This window comes from Thunnus albacares, chromosome 4 (genome assembly GCF_914725855.1).
Source record: "Thunnus albacares chromosome 4, fThuAlb1.1, whole genome shotgun sequence".
NCBI lineage: Eukaryota > Metazoa > Chordata > Actinopteri > Scombriformes > Scombridae > Thunnus > Thunnus albacares.
In genome coordinates this window covers 23,185,810-23,203,517 of record NC_058109.1, presented here as the reverse complement: position 1 = coordinate 23,203,517, position 17,708 = coordinate 23,185,810, and the positions used below count along the sequence as shown (strand labels likewise).

General features: G+C 38.9%; 1 protein-coding gene across 1 annotated transcript in view; it reads left to right on the top strand.

The window, feature by feature from the left end:
• Positions 1 to 11,145: 11,145 nt before the first annotated feature.
• The window catches only part of mapkapk2a (MAPK activated protein kinase 2a), a 32,389-nt gene continuing 25,826 nt past the window's right edge, over positions 11,146 to 17,708 (top strand). The window contains exon 1 of the mRNA XM_044348465.1: positions 11,146 to 11,981. Coding sequence (XP_044204400.1) covers positions 11,763 to 11,981 — 219 coding nt within the window. The 5' untranslated portion in view covers positions 11,146 to 11,762. The remainder of the gene's footprint in view (positions 11,982 to 17,708) is intronic.

Genomic DNA, 17,708 nt, shown 5'->3' with positions numbered 1-17,708 from the left:
ATGCTCCCTGCAGGGCTATAGAGGAGGCCAGTCATTTCATGGATGATGAGCCGTACACGGCCTCCTTTGTGCAGATGCATGTGCAGATTTCTATGGCATTGTGCAGTTCTTCTGTTAAAGGTGACCTGTGCAAGCTGCATGCCTTTTCATGTTTGGTTTCACATGTGCAGGTATTTAAATGTGTGTGAGAGCGAAAAAGAAGAGAGAAATAAATGTTTGTACGTAGTCCTCAGGGCTTTTAAGTGGAATGCACTTGCAGGCAAAAGTGTTCCATGAGAATAATTTGAATGAACCATTATTGAAGTTATCCTAAAATATATATGAGCTATATTAATAAATTATATTCAATAGACTCATGCAGCATACCCACACAAACCACAACCATCTCCTGCAGGCCATGTGGTGTATTTGCACCTCTAGAGGCCTGCACTGCAGTGCTGAGACTTTGCACACTCTGTATTGTTCCATCACAAGACTTGATTGCCTTGGAGCAGAAAGCGTCCGTGACTCGTCGTTTTTTTTTTTTTTTTTATGACCTTGTGTGTGTGTGAAAATGAGCAAGAGAAGGAGAGAGTGAGAATAGAGAGGGAAGGATAGAGGAAGAGGGAGCTTAGTCAGCTGCTGCCCTTAAGAGCTGCTGTCTCTGAGGAACTGTGCATCCAAACCGTCTCCAACGAAACCAGAACAGGGAAACCACCTCTCCTCGTCCTCAGAGAGTTTTATCACGCTTCACTGAGGTGAACCAGGACAGGAGCAAATCACGACGCAAATAGACCAACAAGCAAATAGGCAGACTGACTGACAGACAAAGTTTCTAGTTTCTTGCTCTACTTTCTGCAGAGTCTCTTTTTAAGGCTATGTTAAGACAAGCCATGTGTAAACAAATGCATTTCAGTGGCTGAAGGATGAAGATAAAGCAGGGTAAAATGAGATCACATGTAAATATGGGTTCTTGGTGCTCTACATAGCAATTAGAGAGAGACGGAGAGACAAAGAGAAAAGAGCAAGCCAGAGTGAGAGATCATACGAGGGGATCATAAGGGTGTGTGTGTGTGTGTGTGTGTCTGGGCGAGTGCGTGCATCAGAGGGGTGAGCAGGTTCAACAGGTCCCATGTTGGGTGGGAGGCTTGTGAGTGCTCAGGTGCTAGAATCCTATATCAGAGCCAGTGCTGACCATGGGTCTATATCAAGTGCCGGCTAGGGTTTCAGCTCCGGGCAGCGATGAAGGATTATTCTGAGAAAGATGGGTTCTGGCCAGCCTGAAATAACTGATCCAAACTCGCTCTGACTTTCGCACACTAATGAAGAACAGAGGGTGGAGAGGGAAGGTGAAGGGAGATGCACCTCCTGCCCCTGAGATTTCCTTCCTGTCAGGAAGTTAAAAGAAGTGCTGTGAAAGAGGAGAGAGTGTCAGGGGAGCATTCTGGGAAGGAGAGGAGAAAAAGAAAATGTCAGCACGCCAGATTCTCTAGCTCTGTACACAGGCCACGCATTCCTGATCCTTGTACACCAGAACAGACACTGGGACGCTGGCGAATAACTCATCAGTTATGGACAAGAATCTTCTATGTGTGAAATGAGAACTCTGGTTTCTCTGATAAATAAAAAGAATAAAAGTTTGCAGCCAGGACACTTTCCCGAGGGAGAACACACAAATGAACAGGTCGTCCTACAGTGTCTGGGGAGAAGCTATAAGTACGCCCGGAGCTATGCAAAGTAACCGTAACTCTGTAGCTTGTGTTAATTTATCAGCACAAAGCTGTCAAAGCACAGCCAACAGTTTCCAATTTCAGATCCCTCTCTCACATAGTGTGTGTGTGTGTGTGTACTTGCGTGCATATATTTGTGCATAGGTGTTTTAAAAGGTCTGTGTATATATGGGATCCATGAGGACATGTGATGTGCTTCTCTTACATAACTGATAATGACAGTGAAATGTATTCACGTGGAGACTATAGGCAAAAGGAGCGTGTCACTTCTCCAGGAAAGAGGGAACCAGACTCTGAAAATGGCCTACAGGTTGGGATGTTTGGAAACTTATGTAATGTGCTTGTAGTATAGTATTTCATATAATATATACTGAAAAGTTGGGGATTACTTGTTGGATTTCACTTTTAACATGATGTGCGTAAAAGATTTATGATATCAGCCTATCTCAAGGTTACAGGACGTTATCAGATCGTGTTAAATTATGTGTATGAAATGAATTTTATTTAGTTTAGCATAGAAGAAGTGAGCTCTGCAATGTTATGGACAAATATTTTAGACGTATCTTTCATTACAGACCAGTTTCCGTCAAGGGCAATTAGCAAGTTACACTTCCTTGACAGTCTGCTCAGCAACAACCATATGTTTTTGAAGTGTAACGTTATTAAACGAGCCTTCCACTGATTTTACACTTCATGATCAGTTTACTTGGCATGAGAAGTATTCAGCCTGTGAAAAAAGTTGAATTATGTCTTCTGTGGCTCTGAAGGGAGCTTTCCACAGTTTGAAAAAAAAACCCTGATGATGTCATCAGGATTATCTCAATTTAGGCTTACAGTCCTTAGATTTATAACAGAAAGCCTGTGTTGCAAACTGGGGGCAGGAGTTTGAAAGACATTGGACATGATTGGCCATGGAGGGTTCAACATGTGACACTATCTGTTTGCAATGTGGGAATGTTAGGATCGAGTGTTTTTGGATCTTGGATTTTGGACAATACTCTGGACTACAAGTCAATACCTCAGCCCCTGCTACATCAATGTTCTTTCAAAATATGACTCTTGTGAGTCTACAAACTTTATGGAAGTCCCCCTTTGAAATAAAACAAAGTCAAGATTTCATTTCACTTCTATACATACACACTGGTCTCTCTTTATTTGGCAGAATTTGGATGATATATTTAATCTGTGGCCTATATCTAGAAAACAGTTTATTAGATAATTATTGCATTAAGTTATCCACTCTAAAAACCTAAAGTATATCACTAGAATGGAGCAGGGAGCCCTTTAATAAGACACAGGCGATCGTTAATGCTGTATGGATTTCCAATTATATCAGATATTAGATTCTAGCTACAAAATTTTACATTCACATATTAAACTTATTTCAGCAATGTTCCTTCTTGTTTGATGGCATTTAAAAGCTCCTAATGATTAAATTGAACATAATATTTAACATGATTATCAAGAGGAGAGTGAAGTGTCTTCCCATAGGTGGAAGCAGAGTTTAGGAGCTGTGGCTTGGCCCCTCCATCCTATTTATACATTGTATTACACAAGACTAGTGTGTAAGCACGGGATGGCCCAGGACATGTCATGATACATCTTTATTCTGTTTGTTCCGTGAATTACATAAACATTTCCTTGTTCTCTTTATGCTGTTTTTTTCATCTATGGCTGCATAGTGGAAAACCAACTGTCATAAAGGACAGCCGTATACAAATAAACGTGCCTCAGCTGAGCATGTTGCCAAGTCGCCAAAAAACAGAAACCAAAGCATATTGTTGGGAAATGAGGTTCCAGACATTTTTCACATTTTTTTTCTCCAGATTTAGCTGGAAAGCTTGACCTACACAACTTCATTATTACTCTACATACTGAAGCATCTCAACAACGTATGTTTTACACCATCAAGGCAAGTTGTATCAACAGATGCCCCTCAGGATCATGAGTATTTTCAATTCATTTTGTGTCTGAGGTGTTTGGAGTTTATTGCAGCAGAACAGATCAATTTCCATTTATCAAACAAAGATGATAAAATTTTTATACGTTTTATACATTTATTGTTGTTTTTTTCTGTAATTGTGTGACTGACACTGTACTGTCATGTGTTTATCAAACCCTATTCATCTCCTTCTCCATGCAGGTTTAAAACCAATTTCTTTGCAGATTCAGCATTGAGATGAAATATCATTCAAGGTATGTACTTGGTTTTAATAAAAAAGTTAGACTGGTCTGCCATCTAGTGGTTGATAGAGGTGCTGCATTTAAATTCCAGATAAGACTACAGTCATCAAGTCAATCAGTGTGAACAACAGAGAATATCAGAAAAGACTTTATTGATATGCATGTGACAGCAGTACGGGAAATAAGGAAATAGATAAAAAGTAGGAGCAATAAATGCAAACAACATAGGAAGTCCAGTAAATGGAATTCAATCTACCGTACATAATAAATATTACAATACTTAGGCTATAAACATGACCTGACTCGTGGGTTGTAAAAAATAAAGTTGCGCAAAATATGTGCAGAGGTAATGGTTCTGGCAGGTGTAGCTGTAGTTATATATGTATGTTATATAGGTAATGCAGTGAATACAAAATATAAATAAAATATGCAGTAGTGTTATCTATACAGCTATATTTCTACAGAGATGTGTGGGTATGTTAAAGGATAGGGTCATAATTTTTGAATGTGTCATAAAACAATAGTCAGGTGCCCATATAAGCATTTAAACAGGTTTCGCCTGCTACAATCATTCCCCACAATCCTCGTTCTGTGCAAAAATGTATTCAAAACTTTATTTAAAGTTAATATGAGCCTTCAGCAGACTGAGTTAGTCAAACCGGGTGGTTAAATTCTCTCTTTGTGTTTTCCTGGAAGGTGTGTTTCCTTGTTGAGCTACAGGGGAGGAATAATAATGCAAAGGAAAAAATCCATGCAAAAAAGACTGCAACTTTGGAAAACATCAACTCAGTCTGCTGACGTCTTATATTTGCTAATTTAGTTAGACAGCTTGGAATACATTTTGCCCCCCCATAAGGGATGTCTCATAGGCTAGTATGAACAGAAGGAATGATTACATTAAGCAAAACTGTATTATTGACTTTAAAAATTGTGATAATATTGTTCCTTTAACGTGTTTTAAGATTTAAATGGAAAAGTAAAACAGAATGAGATTACTGTGACTACTGTGACCTTGAATGATTTCATGGGGAATGAAATTACATTTTATAATCTATCTCTGATAGCCTTCTAGCTGTCCTACAAAAGCTTCTTTTTAAAGATGAATCTTGAGAAAAAAAAATACTATGAAGTTCTTAGAGTCAGGTTATTTATTCACTGTCAATGGTCCGTCTTTAGGCTAGATAATCCCATACATGATATTGTGCACATCTTCACTTTAAAAGCCACAGTATTCAGATTAATGAAATGTAACCAAACATTAATTCATCTGAATGTTATTCCCCATTAAATCTGCTGATTAACTGCTAATGGAAAATTGATTGAACCATCTGATGTCCATTCAAGAAATAGACAGCAGGTGTATTTTTTTCTTTTTCCACTGTCTTGAAAATCCTGCTTTAACCAAACATACAGTACCAGATGCACTTGTGATTTTTTTTTTTTTTTTTTGCTATAATATTTCTAGGTTGTCAGTTTAATGGTAAGCTTAAAGTCTGTGTGTAAAATGAAAAGAATCGCAAAGTATATAAAATTAGTTTTCACCGATCTTGGAAAAATGAGCAGTATTGTCTGCTCTGAAACGCTGGAGGCGTGTCCACTCAAAGTGCTAAAAGCACGGCCCAACTGAACAGCCTGTGAGTTAACAACGCTCATACCAAACTCCTGTATAAAAATACACAATTTAAAAAAGGCCTTGTTTGTAGGTTTAAGGCAAGAAACATGGATGATAATTTAAAAGGCAACGTAACATTAGGAGTCACTGTTTAATTCAGCACATATTTTGTAGGTAAATTACTTGTTTCAGTAATAATGTAACTTAAATAACTAATTAACAAGCGATCCATCACCAATTATTGTTATGTTAAACTGTCATTTTCTTCAATGGAGTTCGGTGCATTTAACCTTACTCCTCTGCTGAAAAGCCCTTCGTGGCTTCATTGTGGCTGTCACCCTTAGAGCAATTGCCTCTCACACCGTTTTTTGGTGAAGTGCTGCCCGGAAAATGCTCTCCCTCTGGTCAGGACCTCCCAGTTGCACAGCTGGTGCTGAAGCAAAAGCTGTGGGTGGTGGCTGGTGGCTGCCACTGCAGGTGCTGTGTCCTTTGACTCTACCTGTCCTCCCAGCTGAACAGCTGGCAGCTCCAGCTGTCAACGAATGCTTCAGCTGGGTTTAAAATAACTCCTTGAACGCTAATGTTGACTGAAAATGGCCCCATTCACCAGTAACAGCAGATTATCTGAAGTGAATTCCAGTTGCCTCTGATGAAAGTTTGTAAAACTAGCCGGTATAAAAATAGTAACTATAAGTAGGTAGTCTAGTGTTTATATAGTGGGGGAAGGGTCATGCTAGTAACTCTATGTCATTGAGCCACCATTTCAGGCCCATCCAAAAAATCCTGAACACAGAAATGGTGAAATATAGTTTAACACTCTAACTCCACAATGCAGTACTACATAGTTCACAGTCTTTTCACGTTTTCAGCAATTATTTTCTAATATGTATAATGTGTTTAAAAAGAAATCTCTGATTTTCCTTTACACAGACTTTAAAGACTACATAACTGTGCTTGGAGTGTCATTTACTTTAGTGTACTTGGTGTAAAGCTCCTATAATCAATACACATTTACAAGGGGTAAGGTCATCTATTTCATATTTTTCACTGTGAATTTAGGGTTTTTAGCAACATGGGTGTTGTTTATATTCTATGATTAAAAATGTACACATGCTGTGTATTTTATATGCTGATTCCAGTATTTTTTAAATCAATGTAATTTTTTACTTTTATGCCAACAAAAATAATAAAGAAATAAAATGAAATAAAAAACCCAAAATTATACCGTATAATGGATTCTGTTTGGTGTCTGAGTGGGTGATGGGAGGGAGGACTTGGACTTATGTCCTTAGTATTTCTAAAATTGTGGTGCTGGCCTGCTGAAGATGCAAAAAGTACAGTGGATCAACTATTTTATATCTGTTTCCATGTATGGTCTGAGGCAGATTTTTGTTCCACTGACTAAAGGAGAGCCTCCACTCTCTGGACTGTCAGCAGTAAAACCACAAAACTGAAGAAAAAATGAAACTGAATAGTAAAGCCAGTATATGAAAGTCACTGGATTCATTCAGTTTTAATGAGGGAAAAGCATGCTGCAAAACACTGTAACCTTCTAACCTTGAGGTATACCTCATAGGACTCTGGTTAGAGATTACTGAGTCTATTTTTGTCCCTATCTCTTTTACTATCAAAACAGTACAAGTGGATCTCTTCAGAAAAGCAGGGGGTTAGTCTGCTTTTTAAGTCACCCATTTGGGGAGTAGAATTTCCTAGTTATAAGGCCTGTAGAGCCGATATTAAAACCAACTTGCAAAAAATGAATAACAAGAAATAGAAAAACGAATATACTGAAAGTACAATAAAAGTAATCAGATCATAATGACCTTTCTTTTGTCTCGTGTGCCCTCAGTTTGTGCTTCATGATCCAGTCTGTCTGTTACGCAAATCCTCTGTCGTACCTCTGGTCGTGTCTAGATGGTAACCCTAGATTTACGATACTCTTGCACATGCGCACTTGATTCAGCATTGCAGCACATGACTCTGCACTCGCTTGCAATGAGTGACGTTAAGATCAAAAAGTGGCTGATGGTATGCCGCTAGTGGTTCAGTGGCATATGCTGATCCTGCTTGTGTTCATGGCTTATGCCGCTGGATCAAGAGTGGTAACGTTATGTCAGTAGAAAATGGCATATGCCACTGGATTTACAGTAATTAACACTAAAACTACATCGAGTGTAATCAGTATATACACACATTGTCATTTCAAACTATTCGAAGATAGATCATAGTAAGAAAATACCCTGACGTCTGTGCCAATCATATCTATTCCGGAAAACGGTTTATGCCGCGATGATAGCAACCGGTTAATCATTCAGTATGTCTGGTTAATGTTCCAAGACGTGGAGTTTTATATGATGTAATGTGTGATCATGTTCCACTAATAAATCAAACATGCATACACATATTATTTGGTTAGTTCTGTTATGAACTTGTCAGACTGGCTATGGTGGCTTGGCTAACATTAACCATATTAGCTAAGGCTAGCTCTAATATTAGTGTTGGGTACATCAAGGATATATGAAATTACTTTACTGTCATTTCAAAAGCATTGCACATACTCTAACAATGGTGTGAGTCTGACTGTGGCCTACCACTTTCAAGTGGCACCTGACGTTAGGAAATGGTATGTGCCGGTGGAACATGAGCGGCATACCACTCTAGGGTTTGGTAAATGCCGGCATATGTCGCTGAACCACTAGTGGCATACCATCAGTATGGAATGCAGTAGGGACCAGTACGTCTAGTTTGGCCTTCACATTAATATCTCAAATTTGTACTTCTTAAGATGACAGAAAATACCCTGTTAACAAGTCCATTTTGAATGTCTTAAGATGTTTGGACCATTAAGGCTTCCATGCTATTGGTTAGCGTCAATATATCCACCTCTTTTTGACAAAGGGGCTGTGTTGGGCTGTATGTATGCCTACGTTATGGTCATGTGGGCTTTTGCTAGTGGGTACGTTTGGGCTTCGTACCTATCACGTGTCTTATACATTGACTGTAAAAAAATAATAGATGTAGCCACCGCGATGTCACCCATTGGTTTGTGGAATCTCGTTTTGAAGCCTTGAGTTTTGACTGTCACCATATTGGATTTTTGGAGCCAGAAATGACCATATTTGGATGAGAACATTATCGCTGTGGTAGCTAACTATAGTTTAGTTTACAAAATGAACATCATGCTGTATTGAAGAAAGTAGTGATTGAGACCATAACCTCATTAGGAAAGTGTTTACTGAGGTAATAAATCAAAGACGCCTGACGTGTTTGACCACATCAAACACTATAAAATTCGCAAACTGGACAGCGGAGGTTACTACATCACCACCAGGGCCCAGTTTGAGACGCTCCAGCAGTTAGCGCAGATTATCACAGATTATATAATCAGACTTCTTTTTGGAGCCAGTGGAGTGGCCCCCCCCTGGCCATTAGGGAGAATGCAGGTTTAAGTCACTTCCGCATAGGCTTCACTTTTCAGACCCAGAGCTAACCGCCTGGTCTTTATGGATGTATAAAGAGAACTGGATACAGTGTTGGAGAAACAGTCACTACTTATCCAGTTTCATATCACGACCCCCATGAAATGACTTGTCTCACTATCAGAATTAAATCCGTTTGGTCCGATCACATTTCAAAAGCATAGAAGAGCCTCATGATTGAATTGTTTTATCCCCATTCAAGTTAGCCGGAGGGCTAAACCGGAAGTAGCCGACTCGGCCAGCGAAAGTCACTAGTGCACATGCTGTATGGGCCGCACAATGTGGAAGATCTGGGTACTTTCATACTGGGAAGTCGATTTTTTTTGGCTTCATGTGCCACTGAGCAACTTTCATAAGAATGAGCGGGGCCCCGCCTCCGACACTGTATCCAGTTCTCTTTATACATCCATGGTTTAGCCCTCCGGCTAACTTGATTGGGGATAAAACGATTCAATCGTGCAGCTTTTCTAGACTTTCGAAATGGATCAAATTCTGATAGTGAAACGACTCATTTTGTGGGGGTTGTGACGCTCAGAAAACTTTATCCGCTTATTTACAGACATCTCTTTCACAATGTAAGACTATGGGGAAAAGTGTTTTTGGGCCAAATAGCATCACGTGATGTTGTATTTACATGGTTCAGTCACTATGTCAAATTGGCTTCAATGCCCCTGCTCTTCCTGGGGGCTCGTTGGTCTTATATGCATCTGTGATTTAGTATTTGGGACAGGGTGAATCAATCGGTCAGACAGATATGCATTTAGGGTTTAATGATGTAGGTTGTAAATTAATGATTAATGGTCGCCTCTGCATCATTAAAGATTGATTTTGAATTGAAAAAATATTATATATAAAATATTATATATATATATACAGTATATTCACTTTATTTTGTATCTTTACAGATATCCCCATTCATATAAGATGTAGGCTTACGCTGTTCTTAAATTGGCACTTAACATCCAGATAAGAGAATATCAATAAAGCCACTGAAGACCAGCACAATCACTGTTCGTTTTCATTTTTTGTACAGGTGGGTGGGTGGCTTTGTTACACTGTTTGAGGTAACTGTAACGTTATGTGATGTTAACTATATACTAGTGGACACAACCGTCACTAATGCTAACATAGCTCCTATTCTAGTTTTGACAATCTAACCTGTGACAAAACATTAGTTAAGGTTTTATGGACTTTGACTGTTGGTAGTTGCTGTTGATTTCGTTTAAATATGCCAAATTGTAATTTTATGAACTATTGTTAAACTAAACTAAACTAGCTAATATATGCTAACGTCAACTGTTAAACACACATATGGGCTAGTGGCATATAAATAGAGTGCAGAATAATTGTAAATACAGATAAGATACATTGTATTTAGCACAGAATGTATGATTTTAGTGGTTAGTAAACCTATAGAAAATAATTAATTTGTAATACGTAACCCTGAATTTATTGTAATTTGGATTCATTTATTGTTTTCTATAGAAATATACTAGTCATAAGAACTGCAATTCAGTGAATGAATTTTAATACCTTTTGATATCTTAGGTGTTTTAAACAGAAAAACTGTGATTCCTAAAAGTCTTTTCATGACAGGACAAAAGTTAAATTAGTCACAATGTAAATATCGGCTGCACTAAAAATGTCATTATTGATCAGAATCTTAACCAATTTACTTCGAAATCAATGGCTTGCCTTCCCCCCAAATCTACTCAACATTCAACGGGTTGCCATTTGTACTCTAGTACTGTCATCTAGTGGGCGAAAACGTCACATGATATTGTATACAAGTATGATATTGTATATATTGTTTGTATTGTATACAAGCTACATTCTTCTCAATAAGTATCCAGCAGCCTACAAAAATCCAGATGTTAATACTGTTACCGTAAATCAATATAATTACTTAACCGCAATTCATACAAGGTAGGTTGAGTGGGGAATTGTTTTCTCTCTTGCAATGATTTTGGGATTTCCCCTCAGAAACTGATGAATTGGTAGCACTCAATTTTAAATACCTTAAAACGTATAAAACGGACGTGTTAACAAGGTATTTTCTGTCGCCTAAAGACTTACAAATTTGTCATATTAATGCGAACGCCGAACCAGACGTGTTGATCCTCATGAGTTGCCGTACAAATCAAGGGTTGGGGTTACCATGAAGACATCACTTCTCCTTTAAGCGCTGAAAAAATTCCGAGCATGACGTCAGCAGTAAAACCTGCTCTGGCTGGGTGTCTATCGGAAAGTGAACTGTGTTTGGCGTGCTAGGCTACTGGTATCGGACTTTTTTTCCCTCCTCTGTTGTCTTGTCTTTCGTTGAGTGTTTTTTGTCGTTTTTTTCCCAAACTTCTCTCGCGAGGTTTTAGGTTTTAGCGATTAGAAAAGACACAACCCTGTAACCGATTTATGGGATGTTTTAAAGTTACTGAAGTGCTCTCTTTGAGGAACCGGTGGACGGCGGACACCACCGGAGATGGATAAGCTAACCGATAGCTGAGTTATTAGCCGAAAATCACAGGTCAAGAATAGGATCGAGCTAGCATGCTAACAGCTAGCTAAGTTCGCATTTTATCAGCTAACCAAGTGACTTTGTTAACCTGTAACGTCAGATAAGGGCCACCGCCGGTTTTTCCTCGGGCCTGGTTGCTACATGGTGAACAGTTTGTCAAAGGCCAGCTAACCCAGGAAGAGGACTCAATCTGTGTTAACTTATAAGGGAAAAGGACAGAGGAGTATTGTTGAGGGGTTGTTCATTTCTCAGCCCAGACCAACAACATGTCCAACGCACAGAACCAGCCGCTGTTTCCCAACCCGGCAGGGCAGCAGAACCCCACCGGCCAGTTCCTCCCCTTCAACACCAGACCCAACTTACAGATCAAGAAAAACGCCATCACGGACGACTACAAGGTGACCAGCCAGGTGTTGGGGCTGGGTATCAATGGCAAGGTGCTCGAAATCTTTCAGAAGAAGACTGGAGATAAGTATGCACTGAAGGTAAGTCAATGTTTTGGCAGATGAACTGGGCAGAAATCAGGAATGTTAACGTCAGTGCAGCACTGAGGCACAGCCAGGAAAAATCCGTTTTTTTCCTGAATAAAAAATGGGGCCCCTTGTTTTTAAATGATGAAACTGAACTGAATGTTTTTGTGGCTCCCCTCCAGCTGAGGGTTCTGGAGCTGTCACCACTTGCAATGGTGGTGGGGAAAGTCCAAACCATCTCAGCTCAGCTCACCAATTTGAGGCTCTCACAAATATGAATTGAATGAATAGAGCTGAGACAGTCAGTTAATTAATAGAAAATTAATCAGCAACAGTTTTGACAACTGATTTATCTTTTAAGTCATTTTAAAAGTCATGGTTTCTATCATCTTATATGTGAGTATTTGCTTGTTTTCTTGCTCATTATTTACATAAAACAAGTCACTTCTTTGTTATGATTTATTGCCTTGTGAGGGTCATGGTGGTGACCCTTGGCATTTTAAATGTTTATCATCACTGGCTGTGATTATACTTGTTCTGAAAAACTACAAGATGTTCACTGATCAGGCAGGTGATGATTTAATGGGAATTCCTCATGTTTTGAGTTGAGACGTACACCTCCACCTCAGCTGTGATACGCCGCTTCTTGTCTCAGGTGCCACAGAGTGTTATAAACAGTAAAGATGTTGACACGGTTTCTCAATTGGCTAAAATGTTTTTTGCATTTCGTACTGTAACTGTTTTGCATATCACCCACATTCACCAACTATCACTATTACACGATAAAACCGATAGGCAAATATCAGCCGATAGTATTGTCTCTCTGTTTGTTGTCTGGATTTAAAGTTTGGAACGCTCATGTAACCTGTAAATTAGAAAATGCTTAAGCTAGGCTGTAATTTGACGCTGCTGAATCAGGAACTACCTGTGGAGATCACTTTTTGTATCGGTCAATGATTGATAAAGGACAAACTTCACAACAGCTATCCACACAAAGGTGACTGAAACATGAGCCAGTGAAGCCATATGTTACTGTAGTCTAATTCATTTTCTTTATCATTATAAAAAGGACCATAGTGTGAAGGTTGTTCAAAATTCTATTACTGAAAATCTTCCACAAGTGAATCAGAGTCTGGAAACATCCTGTGTGGTGGTTCAAACTGAAACTCAGTTTAAATAACCAGGTCACAGCTTCCTGCACGCAAGTGTGTACGTTTATTAAACGTAAACACACACGCTTTTATTCAAGCCTGTCTGGTTTCAGGTTGTGTTGTATGTTGTTGAGCCATAAGATTATTTCTTGCCAAGCCAAGTATAAATCTCTCCACTAAAGGAAGGCATCTCTGTTTGTCTGTGTGTATGTATATATGTCCTTTACATATCTCGAAAACCATGCAGCCGATCTACTTTACTCTTGGCGGGTGCATTGAAGTGCAGTGTCGAATTTGGTGCAATTTGGACATGTGATACAATCAATATTAATAAACTTTGAATAAACAAGTTATCAGCGAGCCGCTCCGCTCTGCAGCAGCGAAGTGGAGTGTGAAAGATCAGAGCTGTACAGCCCTGCCATCAGAGAGTTGAGGGGAGGACATCTCTCTCCGTTTGATAGCGTTAAAAGTTAGGGGTTTGTTGTTGGCTTCCCGACTCATTATGAAAAAGACGAGAAAAGATGAGAGAGAGGGTGAGCGAGTGACAGAGAGACAACGCTGGTGAGGAGAGACAGCGGTGGAAAGCTTTCTCTGAGAGAGAGAGAGAGAAAGCCCATGAATGACAGACAGGAATGACAGGCGGTTATGTTCTAAAACACAAATAAACAACCATTAAACACTCAACAGATGATTTACTGTCGAGAAAGACGCTCTTAGTTTCTGTTTCATTTTCCTCCTCTGCATTTCTACGTTTCCTTCATTCATTACATTCAACTAATGCAGCAGTAAATACAAACGAACAACAGGACAAATCTGTGTCATTTTTTCCTCATGTGTGAATACTGTGTTTCAAGCACGGCAGCAAGAGAGAGACTACTAGACTACTACGTCCTCCTACAATGTAAAACATTCAATGAAATAAGGACCATTTACTCTAACAAGTTCAACTTTGTAATTTTAGATTTCAAAGAGCTTAAAGACCTCTCAAAATTAAAAATACTCCCAGGAAAAGGAGACGGGGCATATCTTTCTGCTCAGTATGTATCAACATGCCACAACCTGAGGGTCAGTGAATGACCTAGACACACACACAGCACATGCATGCATTCACACACGCACATACACGTACACACAGATACACAAATACAGGCACAGTAGATACTGTGTATATATAATTAATATAAATATTAACATTGTTCTCAACGCTTTCCTGCCAATAAAGCCCAGAGAGAGGGATCAGTGGAAAGCTCTCTCTGAAACAGAAAGCTCATGAATGAGATAAATGACTGACCAATCAGCGGTCTGCAGTGTTTTCACATCACCTTTTAGTATCAGCTCAGCTCGAGAAAAGTTTTTTCACATGGCGTGCTCTAAAAAAATGAAACGCAGACATTGAAAACAGAGCTTTTAATCAAAAATGGACAGACTCTAAGGCTACTTCCCACGGGCAGTTCAAAACCAGTTTGTAAGCACAAATATAAATATAAACACAAATCTTTTGAGCAAATATACCAACTCAAATGATCCCAACTGAAGCCACAGAAAATAAACAATCTAAGAGCCCAATATGCTCGATCCACTTTGAGGATGCACATTTTTTCAAAAGATCTGTTATGTACTTTATTTTTAAATGCAGCCCTCATTATACTTGAAATGAGAAAAGATTCACTATTACAGTATTTACCATATGTGTACAATAGTGTTTCTTTCTGTCATGTTGTTGATGTAAACACTCATTCACACCTCACATCAACAGTATTAATTTTTCTACGCGTTGAAGCAGCGACACTGAGGCCAAACAATCAGCCCGTGCCGAACAGGCACGTTTTGAACGGGCACTGCACTAGTATTATTAAACAAAGAAAGTTACGTTCCTCTCTATGAAATTGTTGCGCACTTATCAAATCTTCTGCTATTCCTTGAACTTTGTGAGACACCATTAATGCTTTAGTCTGTAGAAAGTTGCAGTTTGTTACCGAAGGTGTTTGTATCCAGTGTAAGATCAAGTCATAATTTCAGATAAACATGGACTTTGTCACTCCTTCATTCACTCACTCATTCCCTGTGTAATAGACACTCAACAGTGAGCAATAAATTGAGGACTTGTTGTCATTTTGTGTCATCACTGACAGGTTTAGAGTCAGTGATGACACAAAGTGTACGTGCCACAGACACTACTTTTTGTTTTCACTCCATTGTGAAATCTGTGAGGGCACTATATAGTGGATAAATTCACACAAACATAATTAAAACACTAAAATAAAATGGTGGGCAATAAACATAGTGCGCTATATAGAAAATATCGAGTGATTTTTTTTTTTTTTTTCAGACAGCATGCAAAGAAAAAACAAAGGTAATCTCCACACTAGATATTGTAAACTTTCAAAAAATTAACAATGCAACATTTTGACCTTCAAGGTCTTCATCAGGCAAGCAATGAAACATCCAAACATGTCTGTTTAAATCCTTTTCAGATATCAAAAAACCTAAGATTGTGCTGCTATTCAGTCCAGCTCAAACGTCTGGACTATTCAGGGCTACTATACAACCAGTAGTTTCCTTGCTTTCCCACAGGAAAGGTTTGCACTTTACAAAGGGACAAAGATTTGTCACACCTGTTTCATAATTGTATTTACACTGAGCCATCACTGTGGGTGACATGACTAATTCCCCAGACTGGCACAGTGATCTGGATCAAACATGCGTCAGGGGCACATCTGAATATGTCAATGAGTTAGTCAACTCTCTGTCATGACCAATCCAGGTCATGATCATTAAATGATAATGAAAGTTAACCCTCAAATTGCCAAAAAAGAGCGGGAAAAAGAAAAAAGAAAGAAAGGAGAGAGAAATAGAAAAAAATTACTGTTTTTTTGTTTGTTTTTGTTTTTTTATAGCAAGTTGCTTCTCACTCTATTGATGTAAGGCGCCTTGCATCCAGTTGAGTGGAGCCCACGTCATGAAAGCAAAAGCTAAACTGTCACTCACTGCTTGTTTGCGTGTATGTGCTCATCAGCCACATGAATAGGCAGGATAGGTAATGAGGCCACAGATTTGCAGGGTTTGCCAACTTCACTATAAGTAGGTTTCTGCTTCTTTCCGGCAAACAAAATAGACACATGGTTTTTTGTTATTGTGAGCTGATTTTCATGCTGATTTATTGATGTGGAATCTTATTTTAGAACTCGTTTGTCTTGCCAATCTGGTCTATGTTGTCAGTCATGCCTCTGAAAAGTATAATATGTAACTTTCCAGTATTATAATGTCTAAAAACAACTGGACCTATGTTATATATTTTGTTTAGTTGTGTACTTACATTATCCACAATGTTTCCAATCACATGAAAACTGCTTTATTCAGTGTTTTTACCAGTTTTAATCACCGGGTCTGTTTGTTTGGAGAGGAGGAGATCTCTGTGGATAATAGGCTCCTATAGGAAATTGGCTCCTGGTAAAAAACCTTGTGAGCAATGAACACTGAAGGAATCCCAACCTAAAAATTGGGCTGAACAATTTATCGAAATTTTATCGAAATTGTAATATGGCCTACTGCAATTTTCAAAGCGCAGGAGGCACAATATTTGTTGAATGCGAAATGTGTGTCAAAATACCATTTTAAATTAAATAGTGTTGTGCAGCAGGGATGTCCTGGCCTACACATCATATTCTACAGACTTAAGAAAACATCTTTGTTTGGTATAGATCTCTGCAAAAATCACACCATTATCATTTTATTATGTTTTTCAATGAGAAATATGAACATTTGCGCACCATTTGGTAAAACATCAATCCTGTGTGAGGAACAATGGGCTGTAAGTGAGTTCCTTTTCTAATATCAGAGCTGGAGATAGTCCCTGTGTAAAGTACACTTTTAACAATAAATACAAAAAACCTAAATGTTCATTGGTCTTGGCCTGTAATATGCCAACCTCATGGTGTTGTAAGACACGCTGTAGCCAAATAGACTGACGCCATGCTGAATGAACTAATGTCCTTGTTGTTCCCTTGAACTGACTGCAGTTGACTCAGCCTCATGTCATTTATTGTATTCATTAGGTTTGTGGTAGATGCCAGGAATAGGAATCTGCCTGCCTGGCCCAAGGTGACATTACCTTGTAGAACTTTTACCTGTCTGGAGCCAACTTTTGTTCAAAAGACAGGTGCAGCTGAATAATCTGTTACTTTGTGTGTGTTTCTGTGGGAAAGACTGTAGCAGAGAAATGGAGAGACTTTCAAGTCTTACAATTCCTGTGTAAGTGTTTATATGTATATATGTTTATATATACGTTTTACTACATGAATGCATTGTGCTTAATATAACCTGTCGCATGGAATCAATAGCTATTACTTTGTTGCTTTTGTCAGAGGCAAAGCTATGTGTCCTTCTGGGTTGATTGGTCTGGCTTTAATGTGTTCTGTCACACACACTCTCAAAGGGTGTGAAGCATCTGCAGGTATCGTCTTACAGTCACTACATTTATATGCACACAAGAAACCAGGTTATTTGGAGCAATAAGGTTAAGGCCACATTCTGAACGAAAATAGCGATGTTAAAAAAAAACAAAAAAAACAAAGGCCTGTGTTGGTGAGGG